Source organism: Falco biarmicus, chromosome 3, assembly GCF_023638135.1.
Source record: "Falco biarmicus isolate bFalBia1 chromosome 3, bFalBia1.pri, whole genome shotgun sequence".
Classification (NCBI taxonomy): Eukaryota; Metazoa; Chordata; class Aves; order Falconiformes; family Falconidae; genus Falco; species Falco biarmicus.
The window spans coordinates 92,337,421-92,355,137 of NC_079290.1; the positions used below are offsets into that span (position 1 = coordinate 92,337,421).

Sequence of the window (17,717 nt, forward strand, 5' to 3'; positions counted from 1 at the left end):
CACCAAAGGGCAACCTGCCTGTTTTCCCTTTTTCTACTAACTGTAGCTAGCATCACAGACATTTTTGTAAGCAAAAATCCTTACCTTTTGACCTTACTCTGCACTTCTGGCTTAGAACACAGTTCCCCATAGACTTAGCCAGCAGTGCTGCCCAGGTTCACAGTGCACATCCGCACGCATTAGATCTGCCCCGCTACTGAAAACAACACAGATGAATCGAGTTGGTAGGGAATAAGGACTTTATTCTAAGATGTGAGCTGAAGCAATGAGCATATGAAGCAACAACCACTAGAAAAAAGTGAAAACCACATCAAATATTTGTATTGTACCAGTTCAGTTTGAACACAAAAGTTCGCTTTCAGTAAAATGTATGCACAGGCCAAAAGCATATGCAGAAGCTCTGAGGGTCACCTAGAGCAGTGCTTCTAATGCCTAAGAAAGAGGTCTCCCCTATGAAAATCTTTAAGCCAGGAAAAACACTTCAAGTAACAAAGTAAAAATGATCTGTTAATTCCGCTTGGCACTGTGGAGAAGGAGGGGGATAATATATCCCAAAAGAGTATGCATCTTTAAGATGTATAAACTCAAAGTCCCTAGAACACAAGTCTGCTGCCAGACCAAGTACCGGTTTTTCTTCCTCATTTAAAACGTCAAGTGAAGTAGGTCTGTTAAGCACAGGGAGACTGTGTCCTGGAGTTAAAGCTACTACGATCACGCAGTCTGCTCACCAGCAAGGAAATTTCACTGACATGCATACTCAACAGACCTCTTCTCTTTGAATTTGTAACGGCAACCTATCATTAAAAGCTGCAAACTGCATCAAATTATACTTCTGTATTGAAAACAAACGGTAAAACAAATATTTGACTGTCTTAATATAGGAAGCCAAATGCTGCTCTCCTTCAACTCTCCCTTCACATTTGTTTCAGTACCACTGGGAGAAAGCTGCAAGTGCACATGAAGAGCAGAGCTGGCTCTGTAGAAGTCAGAGGTGGTGGCTATTTTAACCTGGCTCATTTTTGTGACATCAAAAAAGGGCTAGCAGGACCATTTCTGTGCTATTTTCAAGGTCTGCCAACTTCATTCTAATGCATTATATATATATATATATAAAATGCATAGTACCTTTCAATTATAAAAAAAAAGTAATTTATTTTTAAACCTGCTCTTTGGGACTCTAGAATTTTAGTGGTTAATCCACTAAATCCACAGGTAATACGAGCTGAATGGTCACTTTTCTTAACACAGTACCATAAATGCATCACCTTAGAAACTGCTTATTAAGGGAGTTAATCCAGTAACAACAGTGGTGGCAACAAAATTGTCAGGACAAATGTCAGTCAGGCATTAAAAAAATATGTCTCTGAAGAATTGCATTGTTTTTAAAAAATACACTGAAATATTCTATACAAGAATATAGGCATCACACTTACAAATCTAAATTTATAACCACTTACATGTATTAGCTATTCTCAATAAACCATCTACATTTGCTACCCACCTATAGTAGCTAGTTTCAAATTGGGAACACCACAAATTTATGTACCTTCCCTGAGATCAGTAATCCAAAATAAATAGCCCTGCAAATGTAACAGTGTAAACTCTGGATTTAAGTCTTCTGTAAGAATCAGTCCTCAAAACCCAACAAGAACATTAAGCAAACGTAAACATAGCAATCATTTTGTCAGTTTTGAGTTATTCCCAGCGACAGTGGAACCTATGCAGGATGTAGCATCCAAACATTGAAGACCCATCATTTGTATCATACAATATGGTTGTCCCCGTTCACTTTCCTATCATTGAACACCTGAACATGTCCAGCTGTGATGTGGATCTCCAAATTGTGACCCAGATCTGTCCCTTCACTCTGCATAATCTTTGCAGTGCCTTAAAAACACTCTTTCTGAAGATCTTATTCTTGAATAGAGGAATGGCGAATAGATCTGTGATAATCCTCTGGACTAGTCACAAGTTCTGGTAAATCATAGCCTCTCAGAAGATGTCCACTGTTTTGCTGAGCAAAGTAATACAGCTGCCTGGCAAACATTGGTTCAACCTTAAGAACAGACAAAATGTTAATCAGACATGTGACAAAATTTCATGCTCCTTGTCTTAGTTATTTATGGTGGGTTTAAGCTAAAAACATGGCAGATCAAAACAGTTCTGCTTACCAGAACGGGAAAAGGGTTTCAGTGGTCTCACTAATCTCTGTTTTAAGCTAGACCTTGCCTGTTCTGCTGCCGAGTGCCTTGCACACACTCCTTACCTCCACGGCCTTCTTTTAGAAGGGCACATACCAGTGACCCCAGTGATGCATTAGCCACTGCAGTCCCTTGCCAGCCCCTGGCTGTGGGTGATGCTTATGGACCACACATGTCCGCAGCCACTCCATGTGCTCAAATGCACACACAAAGCACTGAAAGTCTCATCTGCGTTGTAAAGTACTTTACGGACTTAACCTGAAATGCTGGAGCCCTAGGCAGACTGAGATACATTGCCAAATGACTGTGTTTGAAATTAGACTTCAGTCTAACACCAAGGATACTCTCATTTCTGCTCATTCAAGCTCTGATGAGGAATCTGTTCAACCACCACGAGGGATCTGTGTGATTTAACGCTGCCTTCACTTCTGTCTCTTCAGAAACCACCACTCCCCCTCAGGCTTTGGGCTCTGACTGCAAATATTTAAGTTGCACATTGAGAACAAACACCTGAAGCTCTCTTCACCCTTGGGGGATGGACAGGTTGGACAACTCTTCTCCACAATCCTCTCCTGCTGATCAGCCAGCCCCTCCATGTTAAGACATGGGCATCATTTTGGAGGAAAAATAAACAGTCTGTGGATCCTGCTTCTGGGAAGGGAGAGAGCCAGAAGGGATCGCTGCCTTGGAGCAGGCCCACCAACCTCCTTTCCCTACCCCTCGTTGGCATTCACAGGCAGCTGAGCACCTCCTGTCTCACCATGGGGGAGACAGGAAAGCAGCTGGGCAGGGGAGCCACAGCTGTTCGGCGGGATGGTGGAGCTCCACCATGAGTCCACAAGCCAAGACAGCCCAAGGCGTTGAGCAGGTTGAGGAGCAACTGCTAAGGGGGAAGCAAAGCTCTGAAAAAAACAGGAGGTACAGGCTCATAGAGAAGCTGCCAGAACAGGAGATGGAGAAGGGGGCTGGAGAGGGGTTGCTAGAAAGGAGGTATGGATGAAAAGCCATAACAGGGATGGAAAAGAGTTTAAGGAGAGACAGGGGTGGACAACTACCTCTAACCAGCCATTGCATAGCTTGGGATGGATCGGGATGAGCTTCCCAGCTTCCACCCCAGAGACTCACTAAGCAGCAGTGAGTGGTACAAAAGCCAGGCAGCCAAGAGGTGGCCATGGCTTACAACAAAAGCCTGACTTGGGACCCATGCTGCTACTGCAGGGGCTTTCAAAAATGAAGAGATGACAGTTTCCTTCACAAGGATGCCATAAGCTAAGCCCTGCCGCTAACGTGTGCATTATCACCTCTCTTGTGGTTTTATGGGCCAATACAGCCAATTTAGAAAGTACCTGGTCTCAGTCTCTGTCATCACCCTCTCCCAGATAGCATCCCGAAACACGAGCTTTGAGTGTGTGCGAACTGTGGTCGGTCAGCCCATGAGCCTGCCTGAACCCTGAAGCTGCACAGGCAGTCCCTGCATGCCGGTAGGGGCTGAGGTCCCTGAGAGGCAGGCTGGGGTTCTGGGGCACCTCCAGGTGCAGCGGTTGTGAAAACACCACGTCTGGCCTGGCAGCCCAAGGAGCTGCACCACTGGGCTGGCAGTAACAACACAGCCCAGCTCTTCCAGGGTACCTTTCGGCTTTGGGTTGTGAAGGGATTTGCGAGGGATCACAGATGGCACTTATGCTCTGCAGGGAGGGAAATCAGGTGTTCCACCCCACTGAGGGCTACCAGTCAGTCCTTGGCAGATCTGGGGATTCAGCTCTAGTCTTGATAGTGCTGCGTATTCCACGATTTATTACCTCCCTCACAACCCACATGAGGTAGAAAGGCCTGACTGGCAGATTCACACCCTCCGAGGAATATGTTTCTTTTAGGTAAGGCAGAAGTCCTACTTACATGGGCTGTAATTAGTTTCCTCTGCCTCTGTGGATCTGGAAATTCCTCCCCAAAGCAGAGAGCGACCTGGTACCTCGGCAGCGGACGTCCATGGTGAGCAAAGGCTTGCAGCTCTGGGAAGAGAGAAAGGGCCACGATGTGGGTTAACCCCAGCAGGCAGGCAAGCACCACGCAGCCGCTCACCCACCCCCACCACCAGGACGGGGGACAAAATCAGAAGGGAAAAAGTGAGAAAATTTGTAGGTTGAGATAAAGACAGTTTTATAGGTAAAAAGAAAAAAAGACAAAGTAAAGGAACGGAAAACAAGTGACAGAAAAAGCAATTGCTCACCACCAGCTGACTGATGTCCAGCCAGTCCCCAAGCAACAGCAACCTCTGGCAAACCCTCTCCCTGCAAGTTTTACTGCTGACCATGAGGCCGCATGGTATGGAATATCCCTTTGGTCAACTTGGGTCAGCTGTCCTGGTTGTGTCCCCTCCCAACCTCTTGTCCAGCCCAGCCAACTGGCTGTGGGGGCAGAGTGAGAGCCCTGACACTGTGCAAGCGCTGTATGGCATTAGCTAAAACATCCCTGTGCCTTCAGCACTGGTTTGATCACGAATCCAAAATAGCACCACACAGGCTGCTATGAATAAAATAACTCTATCCCAGCCAAAACCAGTACAGACCAGTAAGAAAGACTTTGTGGATGGCTGAGCTCCAAATGGATGACCCTGCAGCACAGTGGGAGAAGACAAATTAACTCTAGGGGAGGATGAGACAGGTCAGGAAAAAGACAAGAGATAAGGAGAAGATACTGAGTTTGGAAACTTTCCCACAGATCAGTGGGAGCTAGTTATAACAACACATTTTTTCTATTTGCTTTGCCTCACAAGTCATTCCACATGCAGAAAAAATGGGATGCCTTCCAATTAGTATTTCTGTTGGGCTTCGGCAGCAGAACCTCCTGGAGCAGACACTGGTGGTAGCTGGGACCCACTTAAGTGGACACCCAACAGCAGCACTGAAACCAATGGCTCAGTAGAGCCAGAGACTCCAAGTACTGCCAGACACAACGTTCAGGCTCAGCTACACACAGTCGTGGAGCCATTGTCATCACTGTGCCTAGTCAGGGTCGGGGAGGCAAGGAATGATGAAGGACCTTATTTAAGCCATGCACTGAGCCAGCAAAAGAGCCTGTGTCCTCTGTGCTCCTGCACTCTCTTCACTAACCCACACCCTTGCACAAAGGGAAAAGGTCAAATTATATAATTATTCCAATAGTCAAAGTGTCCCCTATGAAAGATAGCAGGGGTGGCCTTTATAAGAGACTTCCACTCGGACCAAAATCACTATGTTGTATTTTAGATACTGCATTTCCTTCCAGAAAAGAGAAAATTCCATCTAATGCAATATCCTTGTTAAAGTCTGCGTTATGTGTAGAGTATTTCTACACAGATGATTGGTAAAGATTTCATTTTAATTTATAACTATGTTCACACTTTCTGCAAAAAGTTGAAATTAATATTAAAACCTATGTCTTATAATGAAGCGCCGCCTGCTAGACAGGGAAAGGAGAGTCTTTCAACTTGGCATGACAAATGCATCTTTTCCCAAAATACACCCCTGCCATTTCTACTGTAACTGCAAGCTTTTCAGACTATGGTGTGAATTCAATGACTACCACAACAGCATTCCAACTCTGGCTTGGGACTACCGGTCATACTGGGAGGGTCAGTTATAAAAGTAAAGTCTCCCCCAAGCCCCCCTAAAAGTGCTGTGAACTTTCTGGAGCTATGCCAGCAGAGATGAGATATTTTCCATGGGACCCTGCTTCCCTCTGTGCTGCCACGGGACAGGGCAGGTTGATCCACCCAAGGCCAGTCCAACCATACTGCTAACAGGGAACTTCTTCCATCCTCCTCTTTCCCTGTTTTACTTGGCCTCAGCAATTCTCCAAATCCTGAACACCTGTGGGAGTGCCCCTGGCACAGATCTGGAGAAGAAAGCCCCTTCTGCCCCCCCCCCAGGATAATCAGGGCTTGAGGTCAGCCTTGTGCAAAACCCTCCACTCTCTCCGTCTCCCTTTCCAGGCTCAAACGCCTTCTCCAACACCGCAGGGCTCCCCACATCCCTCCCCAAGCCTTCCCCATCTCCTGCTGCTCTAGCATCAGCTGCCCCTCCTTCTGCCAAGCCAACCCTCCTCTGGTTGCCACCTTCACACTCCCAAATTCTCTTCCTCTATCCTCCTATTCTCCGCTGATTTACCGTGCTGATTACGCAGTGCTCCCCAGAGACCTTCCACCTGGCTGCTGGTTTATTGCCATTTGAGCCTGCTCAACAGTACAGGCTGCTCAACGCAGGCCTTGATGCTCCAGTGCAGTCTGCAGAGCAGGGTCCAGCCCCTCAACAGGGTCCTGATAGCTGCAGTCAGTAGCAGTTCTGCATCTACCCCTTTCTCTACTGTTCAAGATTTCCTCTCCTGGTAGAGATCTCCTGCCTCTCTTCCCAAGGACAGCCCAGTTTCTAAGGGGGAATCCCTAAGCTTGCCTGCAGTCTGGGATCTCAGTACACGCAGATGTGATACGCCTGTGGCAAGTCACTGACAAACCCAGCTGAGCATCAGCACATGCAAAAACCCACTTTGCACACACCACAGACTGTGACTTCAACCACATGCTTGGGTTTGCACAGGCATTGGTGCATAAGTAATTTAGGAGGGGGAAAAAATAACTATTGCTTGAGCTTATCTTTGGGGTTAGGTGTCTAAAAGGAGAGGTCCTGTGAACCGTTTGGAAGAACCCAGAGTACATCTAAAAAAACACCTGAGAAAAGGGAAAGGGATTTCCAAAACCATCATCAGAGGCAGAATTATACATCTTTAACTTAGCATGTGATTGAAACCTTAGCCAATGCCCTGACCTCAAATTCCCCTTTCTAACTGTCAATTCTCACATCCATATGAGATTTTTCTCCTTAAATGCACTTCTTGCTTCATCATTCTGCTAGGATTGTGCATCAGACCTGGAATATAAAGTATGCTTAAGCTGTTGGTTTGGGTTTGGTGGTTTTTTTTGAATTTTGCAAGGCATTAATTGTCCTGAGAGAGTCATGCCAGTGCTGGCATCCTGTTCTAATGGGAAAACACGCCAAAGCACGGGCACACTGTTCACTTATAGTGATGCTACACAAAAGGACCAATGTGTACTCCTGCCACCTGAGCTGTCCTCTGGGACAATGACCGGCTCCCACCAGTTTTTCTGGGTGGGCAGCTTTCCTCCCTCTAACCGCTCAGAAGAGCTGGGAAGTGGGGCTGAGGCTCTGCCCCTTCCCTCCATGGGCTGGAAGGAGGTGGCACTGCCCCAAAGCATGCCCTTGCCCCCTCTGTACTGCCCTGTGCAAAACCAGACCCTCCCACGGAGCTCTGGAGAGGTAACGCACCTCTGCGCTTAGGAACTCCAGAGCTTGTGAAATCCTTTTTACCCCAAGATACCCTTCAAACACTGGCAGAGACAGAAGAGGTTTTCTGCTGGATTTCATGTTAGTATTTGTATACTCTGAGCAAGACCTCAGGCTCACTCTGGGTCAAGCTAAGAGCAGCGCGAGCGCAGACCACAGACCTACCCCAGGACTTACATTAGCAGATCCAAGATCAGGATCCACTTTCCTCTGTCACTCAGTTTGTGGAGAGACTATTTTGTTAGGTTCCTCCTTACGCTTCTTAAAGAGAAGCGGGGGTTTTGAGTGCCACTAGCTGAGCATCAGTTCACTCCTAGGAGCTGGTTTGTGCAGAGGCATTTGCATGTGCACAGAGAGCAGGATTCAACGGGATTATTCAGGAGTCAGCTACCCCTTGACTATGCTTGCCCAGAAGTGAGCGGCTATTCTAACTGTAATTCATCAGATAACGCAAGAAGAGCACTCTTGTGAAGCTGATGTGGAGAGTGACCAGGTGACATCTCCAGAAACAAGATCAAAGCCATAGTGGGAATTACCTGCTAAGAACTGCTGAGTGTCAAAGAGCTTGCAAGTTTGGTCCCGCTCCAGCTTGTTGGGTCGGTCACTGCACAGCGCCAGAGGCCCATCCCAGTAGATCCTGCTTTGGCAAAGTCTCTTAGCATAGAGGCCATCAGGTGCCATCCACAATATTACTCCTCGTTCCAGATGGTTCAGTAGCTTTTCTATGTTCTTCCTCTGGCCATTATCCTCTGGATAAGGGAAGATAACTTGGTCCAGGCTGCTGACCTCATAACTTTGGCCATGGGATATCCTACAACCTTCAGGACTAGAAGTTGTCACCTCCTTTACCAGTATTTCACGGTAATATAAGCAGATGTGGAGTCGACAATCTATAAGAAGAAGAAAAAAAAAAATCATTGTGATATGTTAGTATGAATGTTTTATATTTCAGATCTGCACTGAGGACAGGAGACAAGTCTGCATGAGATTTCTGAGCCTGGAGGTCACCACCACCCAGAAGCTCAGATTAGCAAAAATTATATAAAGAATATAAATACTAAAATTTTGGGGGCACGATAGCATTAATGCTCTCTCAGCATATTAGATGGGCTGCTGATGTGAAAATTTGGTAGGAACTAACATCCCACAGACTTCACATTTCTATTCAAAAGGAAAAGCGCACACATGAAAAGTTGTCACATTTTCCAAGTTCACATCAGAATGACTCCCCCGGCTCAGTACACTTCCTCAGCCTTAACCAGGAAGTAGCTCTGCTTCTCCCCAGATTTTGCATAAAAGAAGCTTCTGCACAGGGGACCTGCAAACTTGCACCCAGCTACCTGACGAGAAGCGACTGCTGGCTCCCGCTCCAACAGGGCTGGATCCCAGATCCCCAGCCTTACTTTCAAAGGGCCGTTTGGTCAACTTGGCTCACCCCTAAGATCTCACACAGCACTGAATATACATATATACACACATATATACATACATATATATACACACACACCTACACACAAAATATATGTGTGTGTGTACAATATATGTTTGTATATATGCATATACACAAACACATCTATATATACACACATACAGACCCTGATTCAGGAGAACAATCCCGCCCAAGGAACCTGCTGAGCGTCACATTATAGGTTTATCCATTATTTCTGTGAAAAGCACATTCCCACACCCTTCCCCTGAGTTATTCTGCCAGCATCCAGATGTCTGCAGACCTGGCTGAAATATCTTCCCTTTTCTTTCCTGAATGCCTTTCTTTCACCAGGAATAATGAGGCAGAGCAAAGCCAGATGACACCAGCAGGAGCACAGCAAGGTACCCAAGCAACACCAGTTTTTGTGAGGGTTCCTCCCTAATGAAAAACAGAGCTAAAGGTCACTGACCCCACCCCAAAATTTCCAAACTCCCCTGGGAAGACCGGATTTGGAGACTTATCAAAGCAACCCAGCACTAGCACCGTGAGCCAGCGAAGCACTTCCACTAACTTTAACCACCTCCATCCCTTGGAACTGGGGCTAAAGTACCCTGGAAAACAGAGGCTTAAGACCACACACCTAATTCATTCATTAAAGAGGTTTTTTTTTCTTCTTCTTTTTTTCTTGTCATCAGAAAGAAGAGACGGTGCCAGGGCAAGTCAGAAGTGGGGCTCTCTTATCAAGCTCCCCAGAAAGTCCAGGGCATTACAGACCTTACCTACCTGACAGGGCGAGGGCTTCACCAGACCTTATGCTTGGCTCAATCGGGATTCCAGGAGTCTGGGACTCAGGAGGGGCACAAGCGTAAAAGGTTCCTGTCACTTGACAACCTGTTTTCACAAACAAAAGTCAGTGACAGCTGCCTAAATCCTGGAAGAAAAGCTTGGACAGAGATCACAGCGATGCAAAAGTGAGTTTTTCTGGGCCCCACCAAGAACTCTCTCTTTCCCCTTTCTTCTTAAAAAGGTTCCTTTTCCCAACTTTGCCAGGTATCCCAACCCTACCAATCTTTCCAGATGCTACTTGGACTGTACTTTGATGGGGGTCTGCATGAAATACTCCCTTAGCATTTCAGTATTCCCTCTTTTTCCTTAGCTGATGTGTTATTCTATTACAGAAGTAATTTACATTTTTAACTAGACTACAGTGCTCTTGAAAGTTGCCTGCATAAAGCAATCCATTTCGTATAAGGAATTTTACTGAAGACGAGTATAACAAAAAAGTTGGATTTAATGCTATTTAAAAAGTAGGTAAAGAAAATTGTGCAACAGGAGATTCTTAGGATTTTATTACCAGGACTACTATTAGACTGTTCCAAGAGATGCTTTTCAGTAAGTGTACTATATCATGGCCGATTGATGTTTTCCTCTGTCTCTTAATGTCAATAAAAGTCTTTGGAGGATGACATAAGTGGCTTGGAGTCAAGCACATGCTACCTTTCCCAGTGGCAGAACCCACCACGATCAGCAGCCGGAGCAATGCGGAGCAACCAATCTCACTGGGTTATTGAGCCCAGTGAGAAACAAAATACCACCCACTAACCACTGCTTCCAAATTCAGCAAAGCACCCAAATATGTGTTTAACTGCCACAGAGGATGTACTTCAGGGCAGAGTTCATTCAGCTTGCTACCTCCATTTTTTATTAGCAAACAGTTCAACTGAAAGCAAAGGATTCTGCCTAATAATTCCAATATACTGCCAGCGAAATTTGCAGTGCACTGAGCATTTACTTTTTAGCAGACCCAAAGATTTCTCTGCACTAAAACCTCTGGAATGGTGTCCTCTGAAAATGTAGTATCTGCTCTAAGAAGTCCTTTCTCATTTCCCATCCTTTCCTGCCCTTCTGAACCAGCTGCTTCTCCCCATGAAGCAAATGCCTGCGTCCTCAGGTGAGTTATCCCGCAAGGGTCTACAGCACACGGTTCTGTTGCTCTTATGTTTTATCCCCTGCAGCCTTCAGCATTGCCAGTTTTCACAATTCAGGCTTTTTCCTAAGTATGCAGAGCTTGGAAAGCCATGATTATGTTAGGCTCTGCTACTGTGAGATCCTCAGGGAATGGAATGTGTCATTATTCTGTTTCTGCTGTACCAGCCCCAGGAGAGACTCAATCCATGACAAGTTGTCCCATTGCTGCAGCACTAAAATAAAGTAATAATTTCAGCCTTCCTCTCAGAAGAATAATGCCATTCTAATCCACAAGGCTGGAGGGAAAACCTCACTGATGTGTGTCTCAAAAGGTCCAAAATCAGAAAGCAAAGCTAAAGAACACATTCCCATTGGGGTTTTTGGGGGGAGTTGGTTGGTTTCTTACAGCTCAGGACTTTTGCAACAGCTGAAGACTTTTGGGGACTGACTTGTATCAACCCAGAGGACTGCACAGCCCCCACACTGCACATATGGTGGCAGTGAAAGCAAGGGCCAGGGCAAAGGCTCTTGCCACAGATGCCATGGCTCTCGTTGCAGGGAGCCCAGCACTCCTTTCCAGACACTTCTGTCAATTCCCATCAAAGCCACAAACAAAAAACCTGAAATTTGTCATCCTTCTAGGTGAGCAGCCTCAGCAAGCAAGCCTAACCAGGAGAGTCTTACCATTTTCACAGCCGGGCCCTTGCCAGTGGTGACTGCGAGCTGCAAAGGGGACACTGGTGCACTGGTAGGGGATGTCGGGATGTGGCTGCTCCGGGGCAAACTCCCTCCAGTTCCGTTCATGGGGCACCATGTAGTTTGGTACCTATTCAATTTAATGAGATAGTCTTTTACTCAGCAGCTATCAAACCTAACGCTATGCATTGCATCAGCTTTCACATCTCAGTTCCTTGATTTTCTCTGCCAAACCCCGTGGAAGTCTAAACATTGCCCAGGCTACACGAACAGCACTTTGCCACCACCACCAGTGAGGCTTTCAAATGAACTTCTCACCACTGGTGTAAATAATAAGCAGGGTGGAATAACAAAAGGCCGTCAAAGCATTGCTGGTAAATGTCTGCTTGGAAGAGCAAGGCTTCATTGGGAGCTTACATTCTGGCATGGACAGAATGGCAGTGCACTAGTATCTGTCATCCAAAAGAAAAGAGCTATTACTCAGGGATAAACAACACCAAGGGAAATAAACTGCCCTGTGGCCTCACATGACATTAGAAAAGTTGCTTCTTGATTTCTCACTTTTCATAATAAAGTTTCTTCCCAGAGAGAACTAGAGCACCATGCCAGCAAAGAGACACAGCACACAGCACAGAAATTATGCTGCTCAATGTACAAGGACCAAGTGAAATGCGTAACTAATGTCATACCTGAGATGGTAGTGAAGTGTAAGGAGATGTTATTGGAAAGGGATGGTTCATCATTAATGGTTGCTCCTCTATGCTGATCTGTTTTGCACCTATGTTCACCAGAGAGATGAAAATAAATTATGTCGACCACATCTTAAGGAAATCTGAAATTGGCACATTGAAGACAAATCCATACAACCTTCCTTTGAACAAGCAGAGGACTAAAACGCCCTCCAGCCCCTGTTTGGGACAGGATTCCCAGCCCTCCCTTGCAGGCAGCTCCAAGAGGCAGTCTCTCCCACTGGGCTCTCCAATGCCCCACAGGGAAGTGCTGCCCAGCCAACCCAGTGTGCCATGATGCCCTCCCTGGGCCCTGCCAAGCCTTTGCCTCCCACAAGACTGGGCATCCCTCGCTCCCAGCTCTTCCCCCTGCACCAGTTACCTACTGTCTGGCTCAGAACACTTCTGCTTTTCCCTGTATTCTAAACCTAGATCCAGCAAGCAATTTTTATTTTTCCCCTGTCCCCTGAGCCGCTTGCTTGGCTCTTGCTACACAGAACTGGCAGGGAAGCTTCAGCTAAAAGAGCAGTTCCTCCAGCAATGTGCCTGTCTGCTTCTTCCGCAAAGGCTCCCTTTCAAAGCTCCAACTCAAACGCCAGCAGTCCTCCTGCAGACGCAGCCTCTTCAGTCATCAGAACAAGCTGCACTTGAGCCCTGCATTTTGTCTCCTTAAAAGACTTAAAAAGACTGCAGGGCTATTCCAGAAAAGCCCACTTCACTCCTCATATGCTTACAATGAGACATATTCACACTCTGTTACACAGGGAATTTGAGATGCTTTACCTTTTTTAGCTCCTTCTGGCACAATTCTGTACACTTTATAGGGATCTGAGATGTCCAGCTGGCTTCTCTCCACCAGTTCTTCAAAGTCATTGCTCTTGTTCAAAGCACACCTTAATCTTGTCTTCCAGGTAGGGGGATCTGGTTTATCAATGCCCTCTCTGAACTTTCCTTTAAAAAGAGCCCAAGCCTGGAAAGATTTCAGATAATCAAAAGAGCAAGAAAAAGAAAAAAAAAAAAAAAAAAAAAAAGGGTGAGGGGGGAGAAAAAAGAATCAACTACAAGGTAAAAGTCCACAATACTTGAAACAGCATAGATGTGTGTGCTTATATGTGCATGAATTTACTCCCATCAGGTTTAGGCTAAAGAAAAAAAGCAGCATGGTAAGGCAGGAAAAACACTTAAGCAGGCACAAGAAAGAGGAGAAAATGATCCCAGATGAACGTGGAAATAGATGTGCTGCAGTCCCACAAGCATTTAGCTCCCACAGAGAAGTGCGAAAGGGCGGGTTGTCTCATCCTGCAAACACAGGGGCCAGCAGGGCACAGCCAGGGCCACCAGGCGGGCAGCCAGCAGCAGCGGGCACCCAGCAGAGCCAGCCTGCAGGGGCGCGTGGTGAGGACACGGTGGTGAGGGGCCACTGCAGAGCACCCCTCCTGCCCCAGCTGTGTCCCCGACCCCGGGCTGAGCCCTACCTTGAAGAGGGCGGCATCCTCCTCGCGGTTGTAGTCCTGCTTGCCTGCGTGCTTCCAGGGGATGCGAAAGATGCTCTTCTCATCGTTCTCCCACACCAGCCCCGGGTACTTGCCGCTGTCTATCTGGTCGATCAGCCACTGGCGGAGTTTCCCGTTGCCGCAGCTCACCGAGTTCATCCCGCACTCGCCCGGCTCCAAGTTCATGCCACTCGTGTCAGGGCTCAGGTGGGGGGTTTTGGGGTGCCTTACCAAGCCCACCTCTCCACACACGCCCAAGCACCAGCTCTGGGGGGGGGGGGGGGGGGAGCTGCAGAGGAGGGGAAGAGAGGCAGGGGAGGGGGAGAGGAAAACCCACAGGTCAGGTGCTGGCTGAAGTCCCCGTCGGGAGCCCTACCAGCAGTCCCCAGTCCCTGGTGCCACATATATCATGCCAAACGGCAGCCACAGCATGCGAGGGGTGGGGGGTGGCGGGAAAAAGTACAGAGCTTCAGGAAACCGGCCACAGCCCCCCACAGCCCTCCCCAGGCACCGCTGGTGCTGCAGACTTCGACAGACTTCCCCCCCGTCCCGACACTGTTTTGCATGAACGTACATGCGTTGTTGAAATTTTCATTGCAAGTGACTTAAGGCACAAACCTCTTGCCCTTCTCAGAGCTCTTTTTTAATGAAAAAAGAAAAAAATCCATACAAATGTATTTGCATATGACAGTGCACGTATGTAACGTTAGACGTGCACGCACTTTGGAGGGCTTCACATGCAGTTACGATTTATATGGCATCTAACTATAACATCGAAGTAGTTTTCACAAGCTCACTTAAGCAAGACACATTTGAACACACGATGTCCTATACATATCTACTCCTCCAACTGCTCCCAACACACATATATAGTAACATTCAAATCTATACATTGCAAATACCTAAAAGTGGAGACAGCAGCCCACGGAGCCTGGCGTAAGGACGTTATCCCCAGGGATGCAGGAGCTTGCAGCCAGCCACACTGAGCCCTAGCTACACCCAGGGATGCACACACGCACTGGGAGCCGTGCGGCTCCACAGTGATGGGCACCTGCTGGAACAGTCCTAACGTGAGGACACCGACACCAGTGATGGGGACCTGGCGTCAGGTTTGTCTCCCTGATCTGGAAAAAGCGCTCTGTTTATATAGACTAAAATACCCCAAAGCATACTTTGGCAGGGTTTCTTTCCCCCATTACTTCTAATAAAAAAAGCAATCCCTCACCCAGCCTTTGCCCTGATACACAGGGCACTTTCCGTGACCCTTGTCAGACAGGTCCGCACTACTGCGGGCACATGGGCAGCTCCGCACACCTGACCTCCCTGCACACCAAACCCCATCCCGCAGCATCTCCCCTGGGCTCGATGTGCCTTGGGGGCCGCGGGGACCGCGGCTGCCTCGCGCATGGCCCACCGAGCCTGTGCAAAGACCCCCCCCGAGTCCCTTCCCCACCCCCCCCTAGCATGAAGCGGATCCCCCCCAATCCGTTCCCGTGACCCTCCCCAGGGGCAACCGGCAGGGCCGGGGTCCGGTGCGCGCCTTCACCTCGGGAGCTGATAACGGGGCGGGTGTTATTTTTTTGGCTTTAAATTAGGGGAAAAATATTAAATAAAAATAATTTATAAAAATGGCCAAGCGGCTCGCTCAGGTGCCGAAGCACCCGGAGAAGCCCGGAGGGGGGATGCCGAGGTTCCCGCAGCGCCCACCCCCGCCCCCCTCCGCAGCCCGGCGGTCCCGCGGCGGGGCCGCTCTGTGGGGGGGGGCGGGCGGGCGGAGCGCTGCGGCCGCGGCCCGACGGGGCGGGGGGCGGGGGGCGCCGCCGCTTACCTCTGTCGCGGCGTTGGGAGCGGGCAGGGGCCGCCGGCTGCCGGGGCGGCTGCTGAGACGGGGTGCACCGCGACTGGGCCGGCGGCACCGGGAAGTTTCTTTATATGATGGAGGGCGTCGTGCCCGGGCGGGGGGGAGGCGGGCCCCGGCCCGGAGGTGGAGCCGGCGGAGGGGAGCGGGGACTTTGCGAGCTGGAAAACATCTGAGGCAGTGACACATGCCCATTGCTGGTAAACACACGCCGCGGGGCGGGGGGGCGCGCAGCCCGGCGCCCTCTCTGCATCCGCGTGGTTTTTTTTAAATCTATACAGACAGATACATATACATAAATAGCGCGGGGAAACTCCTACCTATGATAGCCAGGCGGCTTTTACTGTAAAGACTCAGCCAGCTACACCCACCAGAAACGTGCCAGACGGCGCCGGCCGGGCCCCCGCGCAGCTCGGAGAGACGGCGGGGGCATCCGCCCGCCCACCCACCCACCCACGGACCCACGCCGCGCCCCGGGGCCGGTACCCCCTGCCGGCATCCCCTGCGACCCAGCCCGGCTTCGCACGGGCCACGGAGCCGGGATCGCGGAGGGGGATGAAGAACCGCACACGCACCCTCCACACCCCCGCCCGCCTTGCGGAGACGAGGGGCGAGCTGGCGGGCTTGGGGGCTTTTCCCTGGCGAGCCCGCCCCGTGCTTTGCAGCCCGTAAGGTGTGAAATGGGGGACAAGGTGGGGGGCAGCAGCGGCGCCCGGCCCCGCAGGCAGCGAGCTCCGACGGGGTGGCGGCAGCCGGAGCCCGGGGCAGCCGCAGCCGGGAGCGGCTCCCGCCCCGCTGCGCTCAGGGGATGCTCCCTCGGGAAAGCTCCTCTGAAGTACCGGCACCAGAGCCGGGCTGGGCGGTGGGTGACCCGCTCGCTCAGCTGCCTGCAGAGTCCCCTGCGCTAGCGTGGTGGGAGCCGGGGGGGATGAAGAAGCGAGGTCCGGGCTGACATGAAAGTCTTTCTTACCGCCTTTCGGGTTTCAAACACGTGTTTCAGGCCACGGCACTTTTCTTGTTGTTGTTCTGTTTTAACGTCTCCAGCACACATCCACATCCTTTCTGCCGTAACGTATCAGATCAAAAAAACAGTCCGCGCGCTGTGCTGGCAGGCCGCCGGCGTGGAGGGTACACGCAGAGTTTAGGATATTAATTGCAAATCTTCAACGCCATCTTCTGACATTTACATGTAATTTTTGCCACGTTTTTGAGGGAGAAGTTCAGGCATTTTCAGGTATCGGGTTTATAACACGCTATCCATCCTCTAAAGAAAGAACTGGCAGTGCCCATCCAAAATCTTTTCAGTCACGAATTAAGGCATCTTCAAAACATTAAAATAGATCTTTGAGATTGGAGGTGACTGCCACCATAAATCAAGAAGAGCAACCGCAGCTTTACCAAAAGGCATCTGAAAGGCTTTCTAAAAATCCAGTTTCGATCCCTAGGCACAAGACTGTGTAGCACTCAGGGTACCAACTGTAATTTCATTAAGTATAAAACCGCCCTAATATACATCACTACAAAATGAATACTTCTAATGCCTTCTCTCTTTTGCAGCTTTTAAGACAGCAAATTCTGGGCCAGTGTGAAACATGCAGATTTGATCTGCATTAGGGCATTTCAGGTGAAAAAAACCACCTTTCTTAAATGCTGGAGAATACTTTGGAAATAAACAGTTGTCCTAAGAGAACCATGTATATAAATAGAGAGGTAGATGAGTTACACATTCAGAAATCTTTAAGAGAAGACGAAGTCAAACATAAAAACCCCACACATATGTGTGTACATATGTGGGAAATTACCTGGGTGGTTGGTTGCTGTTCTTTGTGCAGTGAGAACTCTTACCAGAACTTTACCTCCAGTTGCCTAAATGTTAGAGGGGATGGGATGCTTAAAGCCAGATGCCACATGCATGCACACTTGGCCTTTGCAAATAATTCTTCTCATAAGTGAGACACGTTAATGTCATTAGCCTTGCTGACTTCCTTACTCAGGGTTCCTGGACATC

General features: G+C 48.8%; 1 protein-coding gene across 1 annotated transcript; it reads right to left on the reverse strand.

Annotated features, from left to right (window-relative positions):
- Positions 1-221: 221 nt before the first annotated feature.
- On the reverse strand, positions 222-16,781 carry IRF4 (interferon regulatory factor 4). Its single transcript, XM_056332835.1, has 10 exons — positions 16,680-16,781; positions 15,680-15,870; positions 13,834-14,140; positions 13,142-13,328; positions 12,320-12,408; positions 11,619-11,760; positions 9,750-9,857; positions 8,074-8,427; positions 4,098-4,210; positions 222-2,056 (listed from the first exon to the last, which is right to left on the reverse strand). The coding sequence occupies exons 1-10, from the start codon at positions 16,764-16,766 to the stop codon at positions 1,913-1,915; spliced, it is 1,722 nt and encodes a 573-aa protein (XP_056188810.1). The 5' UTR covers positions 16,767-16,781; the 3' UTR covers positions 222-1,912.
- Positions 16,782-17,717: the final 936 nt, after the last annotated feature.